The sequence below is a fragment of the Rhamphochromis longiceps genome, linkage group LG1, assembly GCF_057381845.1.
Source record: "Rhamphochromis longiceps isolate RC_006_pf linkage group LG1, R_longiceps_female_GT1.1, whole genome shotgun sequence".
In the NCBI taxonomy this organism is placed as follows: Eukaryota; Metazoa; Chordata; class Actinopteri; order Cichliformes; family Cichlidae; genus Rhamphochromis; species Rhamphochromis longiceps.
The window spans coordinates 41,814,247-41,829,232 of NC_140557.1; the positions used below are offsets into that span (position 1 = coordinate 41,814,247).

At 42.2% G+C, this 14,986-nt stretch overlaps 1 protein-coding gene across 1 annotated transcript in view; it reads left to right on the top strand.

The window, feature by feature from the left end:
• Positions 1-14,986, top strand: part of adamts17 (ADAM metallopeptidase with thrombospondin type 1 motif, 17) — a 98,558-nt gene that overhangs the window by 34,509 nt on the left and 49,063 nt on the right. Inside the window, exons 6-8 of the mRNA XM_085409678.1 lie at positions 980-1,137; positions 10,143-10,186; positions 14,411-14,516. Of these exons, the coding sequence (XP_085265804.1) occupies positions 980-1,137; positions 10,143-10,186; positions 14,411-14,516 (308 nt within the window). The remainder of the gene's footprint in view (positions 1-979; positions 1,138-10,142; positions 10,187-14,410; positions 14,517-14,986) is intronic.

A 14,986-nucleotide genomic window follows, 5' to 3' on the forward strand; every position in this document is an offset into this window, starting at 1 on the left:
TGGAAACTCTTGGTCCGTTAGCCTCTTATGCCAAGTCTTCCATCAGAAACATCGGGGCAAATTTTGAGTCTGGTTTTCCCTCAGATGTTCATGTTCATACTCTGGTTAATTCATGTTTATATTAGTTACAAAATATTGTTAAGCTAAGTAATATTATCCCGCAAACAGACTTGGAAACTGTTATTCATGCTTTTGTTTCTTCAAGATTGGATTACTGTACTGTAAAGCGCTATACAAATACAGGCCATTTACCATTTACCATTCATCATTCACCTGCCTAAACAAAGCATCATTAGACCATCTGCAGATCCAATGAAATTCAGCAGCGAATGAGAAACAAAGTAATTGAGATCTCTTAGTCTGGGAAAGGCTATAAAGTCAAAACATAGAACAGTAATGAACCTTCTCAGGAGTGGCTGGCAGAGCAAAATTACCAGAGTAGTGCAGCGGTGACTTATCCAAGAGGCTACAAAAGACCCCAGAACAATATCCAAAGAACTGCAGCCCTCACTTGCCTCAGTTAAGGTTAGTGTTTATGACTCCATCATAAGAAAGAGACTGAGCAACAATGGAGGTCTAAAATGAAAAAGGAACATAAAGGCTTGTCTCAATTTTGCCGGAAAACATCTTGACGATCCCCTAAACTTTTTTGGAAATACTCTGTGGACTGATAAGATAAAAATTTAACTTTTTGGAAGATGTGTGTCCCTTCTAAAACATCATGGTTATGCAGGGAAGATCCCCAAACAAGTGATCCAAGGAAGCTTCCTTACACCAGACGGACTCACATGCTGTTTTATCCTCCTCACTGGCCATTGGGTTTTTGAGTAGGTTATCAAAGCACCTATTGGCTTCGCCTTCAGCCATTTTGTTGTGTCAAACCAACTAGCCTAATGACATAATGTTCATTGTGCATAAGTCCCAATTTTTTTTTTCATTATTATCAGAATTAAATTAATTTAGTGTCTTTGTTCTCCAGGAAAAGCTAAAGGTGGGCCATCATGGAGAAAGATCTCTGGAGAGCTTCTGTCACTGGCAGCATCAAGAATTTGGTGGGCCTTGGTACCTTGGTACCAACCATGTTCCCGGTGGAAGAGATGATATCCCTCCAGTGGACAGTGCTGTATTGGTCACCAGGTATGCAGCTATGAACTGTTTTAAAGCTTCTTAGAACTTCACTGTGAGGAAGAGAGCTGCCATGTTATTGAGTCTGACTGTTGTTCCCCGTCAGAGCAAAAACCTGAGCATTATATAAATGTGACTCCGCAGTTCCCCCACTCCCCAGGCCAGACCAGTGCCATAGAAGATGGTGAATAGAAAACTCTGTCTTGTTCTATTAGGGTCCAATCATGTGCTGCCTGATACTTATAGGCAAATACACCAATGTCTTGGCAGCATTTATGTTTGTTTGCTCAGAGATGTGTGAGGTGCAGAATGATAAATACTGAATAACTCCCACTGAGGTGGGGTGAGACAGACAGTGAAGAAGCACGTGCTGTCTTGCCAGTACATGCAGTCAGCAGTGATGACATAATTAAACACTTTTAACCACTGGGTTTCAAATCTTATGTCAGGACCTGCAGAGATGCAATACAATTCAAGTTTGTTGGTAGCATAAAATCAACTTCTGTGAGAGATGCTGAGACATGCTTATGAGCCTTCTGAAGAACAGCTGCACAAAGAGTGTGATTACCGGCAGCCATTCATATATATACTGGTCCTCAATCATGTCGAAGTTTGAGATGTGACAATGTTTTCTGTTTTTATAACCCTTAATGCCATGAGGTGTAAAATAAGACATCAATCTCTGCACAGAACACATGAAATGGCCTTTCAGAGCAGGTTGCTCAGGAATGTCAGCTGCTCTGATGATGAGTGCGTGGCACCAGAATCTATCCTACATTCAATATCTTTGCCGGTAATAATCAAAGTATAAGTGAGAAAAGCTTCGTGTGAGTATTTTACATTTAGAGCAGAATCCTTCTGCTCTAAATGTTTAATTGTTGTCTGTATCAGTGTAGGTGTCACTTCTGATACCAAGTTGTTGTGGAAATTGAGTGCATTAAAGAGGAGGTTTTATTCTTGCAAGAAGGAGTTCAGTCAGCACAAGGCACTTTGGCGTTGTAGTGAAGAATTCAACTGAACAAAGGAACCGGGCTCTACTTATATAGGGTCCCCCCTAAATCTTTATTACCCTAGTGCCTGTCAGAACGTAACTGCCCAGAGGCAGGAAGCAGGATATCGCTTCATTAAAAGAGATCCCATATACTTGCACTTCTCCGATCGACAGGGTCAAGCATAATGTTGGCACAGGAGAAAGAAAGCTGCATCTTAGTATACAAGCAACAAAATAATCTTCTAGAGTCGTAACATTGATGAATAAGCAGTTCATTTACACAGCCGTCATGTTTGCTTTGTCCACAGTGCTGCAGTTAACTACATAAATATACAGCACAGACACATACAACCATACAACGTAGACACACTCATGTCTGATTACACCTTCCTTTCACCAGTAAACCATGCACATTCTCGCTTAGACCGTTTTTAAGTTAGCAGCTCCATTATGAAGGATATCACAGACACTCATATTCATTTGATCAACATCAGTGGTGCCAGCGTCTGCCTCTCTAACACAAGAAACAGTCACACCACCCATTAAGAACGGAAGACTAGGGCTGGGCGATATGACCCAAAATTCATATCTCGATATTTTTTAGCTGGATGGCGATATAAGATATATATCTTGATATTTTTTTTTAAAAGCCATAAGTTAAGAACAAAAAGAGAGTTCTTAGTCACACTGTGTCCCAGATGTCACACGGGCATTTTCTTTACATACAGCGTAGATGTACATGAAGAAATTACTCAAAAATAAATTATCAGCATTTATTTTTTTTTATGATTAATATTTTATTGTACTTTTTAGAACACTACAGTCCACTGCGGAGACAGATTACATCGCATAAAAAAAACATCAGCATAGCAGCAGAACAGTAGAGAATACCAAACCAAAATGAGGGGGGGGCAAACAAAGCAAGAGATAAACAAAAGCATGGAAAGAAAAACAAAAACAACAACAAACAAAAAAGGAAAAAAGAAAAAAAAGAAACAAAAACAGCCAGCCTTTGACTATGTGGGTCTTACTGCATGCCACACTCTGACATCCCTGAGAGTGCTTCATCAGAATTCCAATGACTATCCCACTCTAGGGTCTAGTCTGTTCGTTTTATTCTGGACAGATATGGATCCCACTTCAGATGGAAACTCTCCACTTTATTCAGGAGCCTGTATGAGAGTTGTTCTAGTGCAGCGAGTCTCCCTAGTTGAATATGCCATACAGAGACAGGTGGGGTGGAAGGGGCCTTCCACTGGGAGATAATGAGTTTACGCCCCAGCATCAATGCAGTCTGTACCCACTCAGCAGCCTTAGGTGGAGCATAGTTAAGGAGTGATGGGTCTCCCAACACAAATAGTCTTGGTGAAAAAGGAATATCCCATCGTATGGTTGATTTGATAAAGTCATGTATCTCAGTCCAAAAGATTTGGGTTTTAGGACAGCTCCAAATCATATGGGTCAATGTGCCTACCCCAGTCTGACATCTCCAGCATTCAGGGGACTGAATGAGGTTCGCCCTATACAGTCTGTGTGGCGACCAGTAAATTCGGTGTAGTAATTTGAATTGGATTAGTCTCGTTCTAAGTTCCCTGGACACCTTTTTACTATTCTGCAACATTGCAGTCCATTCCTGATCTGTAAAAGCCACACCAAGGTCAGATTCCCAAGCTAACCGGAGGGCAGGTAGTCCTTTACTCGTGCCCGTAACAAGCATTGAGTAATATTTAGAGACTTCACGACCCCCCCCCAAAGATTTTTTTGATGTAGCTGAGATATTCAATATTTGGAGGTGGTGTGGAGGAGGAACCAAAGGTTTTGAGCAATAAGTGCCGGAGCTGCAAGTACCTCCAAAACTGACTTTGTGGCAACTGAAACTGTGCTTTAAAGTCGTTGAAGGACTTGAGAATCCTCCCCTGATACAGGTCTCCGAGAACAAGTATCCCTCTCTGGACCCACAGTCTCCAGAAAAACGGCGATTTATTAATGCAGAGTTTGGGATTGAGCCATATGGAAGCCTCAGTGTGAAGGTGGGAGTTAAAATTTAGTAGCAAGGCCACCTTCTTCCAGACCGTCTGCAGGAAAGAAAGAATGGGGTGGGTTTGTATATCTGGTGGGAGCTTGGTGGTTAAAATGTGCATCGGAGGGAGTGGTGAGCACAAAGTACTCTCCAGACTAAGCCATGGGGGGGCTCGTTCTGGAGGGAGAGCCCAGTGAACCATGTGTCTCAGACTGAAAGCATAATGGTAAAATAGTAGATTTGGGACCCCCAGGCCTCCCGACTCCACTGGCTGCTGTAGCTTTTTAAGCTTTATTCTAGGGCGTCTGTTATTCCGTATGAATTGGTTGCATAATCTGTCAAATTGATGGAAATATTTTGATGGGATTTTTAGCGGGAGTGTTTGTAGTAGGTAATTAAATTTTGGAGCACAATTCATTTTGATGATGTTAACTTTACCCCAAAGGGTGAGGAACAAAGGGGACCATCTAATTATGTCGGTTCTGAACTTGTCCAATAGAGGTTCAAAATTAGCCTGAACTATGTTGTGTAACAAACGGGGGAATGTAATGCCTAAGTATTTAATACCAGTCTGAGGCCAGCTGAAATCCCCTGGCTGGAACAGGGTTTTGGGGCAGAAGGCTGTCAGAGGGAGCGCTTCAGACTTTGACCAATTTACTCTATATCCTGATATATTAGAGAACTGGTTAATAATTCTCAAGAGAGCAGGTAGAGATCGTTCTGGCTGTGATATTAGGACCAGGGCGTCATCAGCATAGAGCATCAATTTGTGGTTATTATTGTGGACCTGGATACCTGGAAAATCAGGGTCTCTACGTATTGTCGCTGCCAGAGGCTCTAAAGCTAAAGCAAAAAGCAGAGGACTCAGTGGGCAGCCCTGTCTTGTACCCCTGTGGAGGTCGAAGGACTGTGATATAATACGGTTCGTTAGTATTGATGCTCTCGGATTGTTGTAGAGAAGTTTGACCCACCTTATGAATTTTGGGCCAAAGCCAAATGCTTCCATTACACAAAATAGAAAACGCCACTCCACCCTGTCGAATGCTTTCTCTGCATCTAGGGAGAGGGCTATAGCTGGAGAAAAGTCCCCCGTAGGGGATTTATTCTGGGTTGCCCACATAATATCAATTAGGCGTCTAATATTATCGGCAGAGCAGCGAGTCCGAATAAAGCCAACTTGGTCGGGGTGTATTAAGTAAGTCATGACCTTATCTAATCTGGTTGCTAGTAACTTGGCTAAAATTTTGCAATCACAATTGATCAAGCTTATTGGCCTGTAACTCTTACAGTCAAGCGGGTCTTTGTTTTTCTTTAAGACAAGGGAAATAAGTGCCTCTGACAGTGTTGGTGGCAGGCTGCCCTTATCCAGGGCTTCCTCAAACATTTGCAGGAGTAAAGGGGAGAGCTCCTCTGCAAAGTTCCTGTAAAACTCTGCTGTAAACCCATCCAACCCAGGGGCCTTGTCAATTGGGAGATTTTTGATTACCCTTAAGATCTCTTCCTTTGAAATTGGGGCGTCCAGGGAGTCCACCTGTGTCCTAGAGAGAGTTGGGAGGTTGAGGGGGGGAGAGAAAACTGTTAATTTCCTGAGAGTTTGCTTGTATTTCTGAGGAGTAGAGTTGCATATAGAAATCTCTGAAGGCTTCATTCACTTCAGAGGGTTTTGACACCATAGTGCCATCCTGTGCTCTAATTGCTGCTATGATAGTCTGAGCTTCTTTTTGTTTAATATATCTTGCAAGCAGTTTGCCAGGTTTATCTCCATCTTCGAAGTATTTCTGCCTAGCCCGAAATAGAGAAAACTCCAAATTATCAGCATTTATTAAATAATCATGGTCCATAAATAAAAGAAAACAATGTTGTTTTTGTGCATAACAAAAAGCTCACAATTGTGCAGTCAAAATGTAAACTAATAGACGCTGAGCGTAATAACAAAGAGACAGATTTCACAGCTGCACCACGTCTCTTACAGGTGCCATTTGTGGTCCTTATACACACAGTACGGTAATATTACGTTGAAGCACAGTACGTATCACTCCGCGAGGCTCCTCCTCGGTAGCCGTAATCCTCCGACAATCCATCAAGCGGTGCAGCTCCGTAGCTTAGCAAAGTCATATTAAAACATTTTTTGACAGATTGCTGAGCGCTGTGTACCACATAAAATCGGTTCGCGGTCAGTAAGCACATACATAAGGCGCACTGTCGAGTTTTGAGAAAATGAAAGGATTTTAGGCCGTACAGTCGTTAGCGCGGTTAGCTCGTTAGCGCGGTTAGCTCGCTAACACGTTGACGCCGTCCAGCCCCACGCACGGTAACTCGCTAACGGAGATTTTCCGCTTTCATCTTGTCATTGCCTGCAGGTGAAGCTATGGGGGAGGGGGAGTTGTATTCAGTGAAGGAGAGGCGAGGCCGAGTAACGTTGCATAGAGACAAAAGTGGACGAAAGAGAGGCAAACCTGCGGCTCCACAACGTAACATAGACTATATCGATATAAACGATATTGTCACATCTTATATCTCGTATGAAAATATATCGATATTTTTAAAAAACTCGATATATCGCCCAGCCCTACGGAAGACTTAATACACCAGGTTGCATTTGGAGAACTTTGGACATGGTAATAAATCTGGAAAATGTTTGTTAACCAGTCAAAGCTAAATAAAGAAAAAAAAGATTTACTCTATTAAGGATTCGACTGGGAACCTTACTTATAACCTATTTGGTTCATTCTTCATCGATTGGATCAAAACACTATAAGGCTTCACAAATGCTTGTGCTATAACTAACCATCCTACTTCCCAAAGCTTCCAGCTACAAAGAGGCGCCAGACGAGGCCTGTCCAGTTTCCCCCTCACTTTTGTCATTTTCATTGAGCCACTAGCAGCACCAATTCGACAAAATGTCAAGTTAAAACTGAAAATACAGACCATAAAGTAAGCCTTTATGCTCATGATGTATTACCTTTCCTTGGGAACTCACAAACTTCTTATGAAGACAATCACACTTACAGAAAAGTTCTCATCCTTGAGGTTATCTCCTGATGTTTGTATGTGCAATAAATGTTAGATTTGTATTGTTGATTGTCATTTATGCTTAGAAATATTTACTCATATATGCTTAGAGTTTATAGTCGATGTCATATTGATTGGGGTCTGATCCTTAGCAGTCTGCAAAGACTTTGTGTGCATTCCAGAGGGTTCTGGCATTCACACCCACATCCTGGGAGCATGGGAGAGGTCTACCTGCTCTTATTGTTTCATGGTAGGATAAACGTCCGGACTTCTAGACCAGCAGGTTTAGGGAAGTTGGTTATGGGGTCACACACTGACCACACACACACACACACACACACACTTACACAATGCACAGGCAAGGTACTCTTTGTGTGTATGTAGACGTCATATGTTAATGAACCTATGTCTATATAAAAGAGCAGTGTTACAGGGTAGCAGACAAGAGCGACTGGGGTCAAGCGAAGGAACGGCGCTTGTCCACTTGGTCTCCCTCGTGTACAAGAATCATAAAGAGCTCTGCTTGGTGTTCAATGCTTTTTGCTGTGCAGTTGAATTGTCTTGAGCGTTCCAGCGAATAGGTTTAAGCTACAAACCTATCAATTTGCATGAATTTCTTTGCTAATTTATATTAGTTATAAATTATAATATAAAGTTTTAACAGCCTTTGCCATTATACTTAAAATTCAGCTCTGTCAGAATCAGAATCAGAGAGACAGAGACAGCAGAAACCCAAGAAAAAGTGAAGCAAGGAGAAGAACCATCATGGAAGGAGAGACCACTGGCAGACAGAAAAAAAATGACTCACATCCAGAAATCCTAAAAGTGACTGGACAAAGCTGGACTGAAAGACAGCACAGAGGCACTAATCATGGCAGCACAAGAACAAGCTCTGAGCACAAGATCCATAGAGGCTGGGGTCTATCACACCAGGCAAGACCCCAGGTGCAGTCTGTGTAGAGATGCCCCAGAGACAATCCAGCACATAACAGCAGGGTGCAAGATGCTAGCAGGCAGGGCATACATGGAACGCCATAACCAAGTGGCCGGCATAGTGTACAGGAACATCTGTGCCGAGTATTGCCCTGAAGTCCCGAGGTCAAAATGGGATTCCTGGGTGGTCAAGAATGACGGCGCTAAGATGGTGTGGGGCTTTCAGATAGAGATAGACAAACTGGTGATGGCTAACCAACCAGACCTAGTATTGGTGGGCAAGCAGAAGAAGACAGCCATAGTGAAAGATGTGGCTATACTGAATGACAGTAACATCAGGAAGAAGCTGAGGAAGTACCAAGAACTCGAGAAGATGTGAAGGGTGAGGGTAACAGTGGTCCCAGTGGTAATAAGAGCACTCAACAACCCCCAAGCTATCCTAGGAACAGCAAAGATGCTGTGCAGGAGCCTCGAGCTCCCAGGCCTCTGGTGTAGAACCCGAGCTCGAGGGATCGACTGCCCACAGGGGCAAGAGGGGAATTTAAAAACATATATATTCAGTCTATTTACACTTACAGGCCAGTGGCCACTCTTTCCATTATGATGTGCACATACTTGAAAGGGAGGAATGCTGGTTTGAGCAGGGAGTCAAGTCACTCATGGCCATTGATCAGTGATCTTTGATCAGTGGCTATTGATCAATGGTGATGACAATTAATGATCAAGAAAACGACCTCATAGCCCTCTTAGTTATTACGCAAATGTACTGTTTATAATGTTGGGGAAACCTGCATTTAGCCGAGACTGAAGAAGTGTTTGATGAAATGTTTCTCCCACTGAATATGCTACGTCCAGGTGAACAGAATCAGGTGTTTAGGAGTACATATGGCACACTGTAATTCACTAGCAGGTGTGGTGGAGTCATCACCAGAGTGATGGTCTGTAGCAAGGAGCTGTACAGGTGTCTGGTTGTTTTGGTGTACTCTGTGCCTACCATAGGGGAGGAGTTGTAACAGGTTGTGTCCAGAGTGTGATGGGCCCATTTCCTTATCTTGTCCTAATCTACCTATTTGGCTTCTGTCTTTGTCTTCCTCAGTATAATTTGTGAGCTTACTGGTCTATACTGCTAGCACCAAAGTTGGTTAGCTTTCACTGCTTTATTGTTTTCCCTTTATCGTGAAGTCCAGAAGAGCAACTTGCATTTGCTGCAAATTTTTTTAACAACACACATCTTATGAGGTGGCTTCAATCATTTAGATTCATTTAAACCCAATCGGATATGTTGTTTTGTGTTATTTTGTATTATTTTCTTATGTTTATATTGTGTTTAATTCATGTGCGAGTTTTAAGTTAAGGGTTTAGTTGAGTTATTTTGTATTTTGGGATTATTTATGTCTTATTTAGGTCCTGTCATGTCTCCTTAGTTATGAGTCTCTTCATATCCCCTGGTATAAGTCTGTTCATGTCTTCTGTGTCTGTGGTTTCATGTTGTCAAGCCGGTGCCATGTCTACGTCTCTCAGCGTTTCCTGTGTTGTTTTGTAGAGGTCTTGTGATGATATGTTCATTGTTTTAGTTTCACTTTCCCTGTGGGTGTCATGACGTTCGTGTGTTTCCACTTCCCCTAAATACCTCCTGTGTGTCTTTAGTCTCTGTGTGGTCATTCAGTCTTTGTAAGGATGTCTGTTCTTCTCGTCTAGTCATGTACCTCTTGTCATAGTTGTCATAGTTATTGTCATAGTTTTATAGGTTCATAGTTGTTTCCCAGTTTCACAGTCTCATCACAGCTTGTCAGTTATTTATTTTTTTCCAGTTTATGTTTAGTTTTAGTTTCACCCCACATGGATCTTGCCTTGTATTTATGTTTCTCTTGTATTAGCCCAATAAAGGCTCGCCTTTTGTTCAAGCATTTGGGTCCTCCACTCACGCTCCATACGGTCTGCCGCTGGACCGTGACATCATTTTTCTAGCACAATCCATATTAAGTGTAAATGTACTCTACTTTAATGTTTTAACTAATCTCAGTAAATCAGTGTGGCAAATTCTTTCTTTTCTTCTTTCAGAACAGATTTCTGTGTTCACAAAGATGAGCCATGTGATACTGTGGGTGAGTACCACTCACTCACTCACTCACTCACTCAGCTGACATAAGACATACTTGAACCCTCACTATAATCACAGAACTCAAAGGTTCAGCTGCAAGAAACCCTGCCACCTGCATTTCCTTTTCCCTCATGCTTTAAACTTCAAAAGTCCATTGAATGCAAAAAAAATGAGATCATTAAACATTTGATCAAATTGAACCATTTATTTTCATGTTTTCCTCAACTATAAAAATCTCTGTAATACGTCGTGATGAATGTGGAAGATTTCTTTGTGCTTCTGTCACGTTGATTATTTCTGTTGAAGGAACATGTAATGATAGATAATAGTAAACTGTAGGACCCCAAACCTCACACTGAGTTCTTTATAATCATTAATTTCACTTTACCAGAAAAAACAAGCCTCCCTGCTTTTGTCTCTTCATACAAGGACAAGTGTCCCGTATGCAAAAGCTCTCATTTTACAATTTCAGTTGCACAGTTTATGTCATCATTATTGCTAGTATGACTGGCAAGCAAAGATCAGGCTTACAGACTTTTGAGTGACTGAAAAGTCTGACCAGAATGAGTATACTGTAAAATGTGATCGTCATGTCTTCTTCAATAAGAAGACATGACAACAATTCTGACAGTTGTCTTCATGGCAAGACAAAACATTTTGAGTTGAGTATTAATATTTCTCTGATACTGGATCTCAAAAACTAAGCATACAAAACACTGTCAAAACTCTTTTTCAGAATCAGAATACTTTATTAATTAAGAAATTAATTGCTCCAATAATAAGAACAGTAACAGAAATAAATTAAATAACAGAATATATTACAAAGTTACAAAATAGAATATATATCTACCTGTGTGCATACAGGTGTGCCTTCCTTGGCTGCTGCCTCTAAGCATATCATGCATTTTCGGTCTAATCTGCGCTCAGTAGCATTCAGTATTTATTATTTATTGTTACTTGTGCTTATCTAGGTTATTGCTGTGGGTTCCCTACTGTGTTGTTCTCTTTTTGCTTGTTCTTTCCAACAGGTGATCTAGAAGATTTTTAGTGTCTTTTCTCCCCGACCCTCTTCCCCTCTGTTTTTCTTTCCTTCTGCTTCTCTTGAGGTTCTTCCCAACTTCTCTTGTCTATGTGTTTCCCTCTCCTCCCCCCCAGTCCTATTCCATTCTGTAATATTTTAAAAATAAAAAAAATTAATTAATTAAAATGATTATAGATTATATATTGATATAAGGCATAACATTAAGACCACTGACAGGTGAATTGAAAAAAAAAAGAATATCTGATGGACATAGCACCTGTTGGTGGGTGGGATCTATGAGGGACCCAGCTAACAGAAGCACGAAAAATGAGCACACATGAATCAAGCAAGGATTTAAGCAAGTCTGACGATAGTCAAATTGTAATAGCTAGATGAGTAGGTCAAGGTTTTCAAAACTGCAGCTCTTATGGGTGTTAATAGATATATCTGTCAAACGGTCTGAGGAAGGAACAATGGTGAACCAGTGACAGGGTCACGGCCAGCCCAGGTTCACTGATGTATGCATGCAGTGAAAGCTGGTCTGTGTGGTCCAATCAAACAGGCAAGCTATTACAGCTCAGATTCCCCAAAATTGATGCTGGTTCTGATAGAAAGATGTCAGAATACAAAGTATTTGCAACACTTTGTTTGTTGCATATGTGTCTGCATAGCTGCAGAACAGTCAGAGTGCCCACACTGACTCCTATCAACCACGATAAGCTGCTGGTGGGAAGTACAGTGTGGTCAGCCCAGAAGCCTGATGAGTCTGTTTGGCTCACTGTGCTGCCAGCTCTGGGAGCCATCACATCACTGTTTGATCAGACCCCAGTCAAAATATATCACTGATATATTTATTTAACAGCACTGTGGATCACACGTCTTTGTCTGTGGGCTTCACAATGTTTGGGTTCTTCATTTTTTGGCCTTATGTGCATTACTATTAGGTTGCTGGAAGACTTTACTGACAGAAGGAATGTGTATACAGTGATTTAATCATTTAATCAGTACATCACAGGAGCAGGCTTCCCATCAATAGAGGACACATACCACCAGGGTCTTCTGGAGCGCCAACAAAATGTGACATGCGTTACGGGCTACGTTAACGTCTGTGTGGATAACCCCGTGCCCTCCAGGACTGTGCGGTGCTTGTCCAACAACAAACCTTGGATTACCCCAGAAATAAAAGCTGTCTTCAAGCAGAAGTGGAGGGCCTTCAAATCTGGAGACAAGAAAGGGGGTGAAAAGGGTGCAGAGAGAGCTGAAAGGACTGATCGGGAATGGGAAGGAGAGCTAAAGGCAGAAGAAGGAAAACCAGCTTTGAATCAAACCAACAGGTTTGATGCAGTCTTCAACATCGGCTGCAGACACACCAACTCAAACTCCTGCTGTTACACCTCAGACACTTCACATCTCCTCCACTCAACCTGCTCACTCCTCCCCACCCCCAACCACAGCATCCAGTACACATCCAACACACGGCTCCAGCCTGTCTCTGTCAGCCATCCAGGTTAGGAGGGAACTAAGGAGCCAATAAGGCACCAGATACCATCAGCTCAAGGGTTGTCAGGTCCTGCGCAAATCAACTGTGTGGTAAGCTTCAGTCTGAAGCTTATGGAGAGTTCCACAGCTCTGAAAAACCTCTTGTGTGGTACCAGTGCCAAAGACCCCACGTCCCAAGGACCTCTGCAGGCTTGGACTCCGGCCTGTAGTTGTAGGACCTCTGCAGCTACAGGCCAGAGGCTCTGACATCCCACCTGATGAAGACCCTGGAGTTGCTTGTCCTGGTTCAGCTTCAGCCCCTGGTGAGCTCATCACTGGACCCACTTCAGCTTGCCTACCAGCCTGGCACTGGAGTGGATGATGCCATCATTCACCTCCTACATTGTTCTCTCACCTGGAGACCGCTGGGAGCACTGTGAGCATCATGTTCAACACTAGAAAAACCAAGGAGCTGGTTGTAGACTTTCGCAGGAACAAACATCCTCCACTGAAACCACTGAACATCCAAGGCATGGACATGAAGCTGTGGACAGCTACAGGTACCATGGTGTTCATCTGAACAATAAACTGGAGTCACAATTCAGATGCTCTTTACAGAAAAGGACAGAGCAGGCTGTTTTGCTCTTTTGGAGTGGAGGGCCCACTCCTGAAGACCTTCTATGACTCTGTTGTGGCTTCTGCCATCTTTTACGGTGTGGTCTGCTGGGGCGGCAGCATCTCTGCTGGGGACAGGAAGACACTGAACAGGCTGATCCGCAGGCCCAGCTCTGTTCTAGGATGCCCTCTGGACCCAGTGGAGGTGGTGAGTGACAGGAGAACGGTGGCTAAGCTGTCATCTCTGATGGACAACATCTGCAGGAGACTGACAGCACTGAGCAGCTCCTTCAGTGGCAGCTGCACCCACGGTGTGAGACGGAGAGATTCCACAGGTCTTTCCTCCCCACTGCTGTGAGACTCCACAACAAAGACAAAGATGACCACACACATGCAGACAGACACACACACATCCAGTACACCACGGTAGCCTAGGTCTGTCTCCCTGATGTGCAATTTTTCTGAGGCAACATAGAATTTTATTCTAGTCTGTATAGTATGTTATTCTATTTTATCTCATTCTATTCTATTGTTTCTTTCTTAATTTTTGGTGCTCTTAACTTGGTACTGTCCACTCTCTGTCGTGACCAAGACAAATTTCCCACATGTGGGACTAATAAAGGTTTATCTTATCTTATCTTATCTTATCTTATCTTATCTTATCTTATCTTATGGCAATGCTGTGAAATGAGTAACGCCCTATTATTCCATATCCATGTAACCAATTTCGGCAGTCAGGGGATATGACAGATCTTTTCACATCTTGTAGTCTTAGATTTGTAGTGCATTCTTTGAATTCTGAATGTGTCACGGTGAATGAATATGATCGTGCTATGGCATCAATTAAACAGGGACCTGTGACAGACACGTCTAACACAGATTGCTGTGTTGCATTAAATAAATGGGTACAAATTTACCTTTTACTAAGCTACTGAACTGACGAGACAGAAAAACTGATCCACAGTAAGCTGTTTTAGGTAAAACACCTTTTAAACTTCATTATACTAACTATTATATTAACTATACTAACTGCTCAAACACTGTCAAACATTAAAACACAATCATAAGTGTAACTCATAAAACTCATTGTCATTTTACCCAACTGTATTACAGGTATTGCTTATCTGGGTGGTGTCTGCAGTGCGAAGAAGAAGTGTGTGTTAGCTGAGGACAATGGTCTCAATTTGGCTTTCACTATTGCTCATGAGCTGGGACACAAGTAGGTTCAAGTTTTAAACAATTGTATTGTAATCAATATATCCTGTTATTATCCTGCATTATCTTTTAAAAATGCTGTAAATCATAAATGGATTAATACTTCTATTGCACTTCTATGACACTTTTCTATACAAGTATCAAGTTTGACGCCCCTCATCTCTTTCTCTATCTCTATCTCATACCTAAGGTCTTTTATCTAACACTCTCCTACATACTCACGCTCCAGTGGATGCATTGGGGGAAAGTCTAGGTTTGATATCTTGGCCAAGATGCACATAAGATACACAGGGACTGTAAGAGCTGGGAATTGGTCCACCAGCTTTTCACTAAATAAACCAACTCTACCATTTCAGCCACAACTGTTAAATGTATGCATAACAATTAAAATCATGCACAATGCATATTTTCAAGCTACAGTATGTGGGAAGTATAGCGTTCTTCAATTTCTCCCACACCCAGCAATGGTCACGT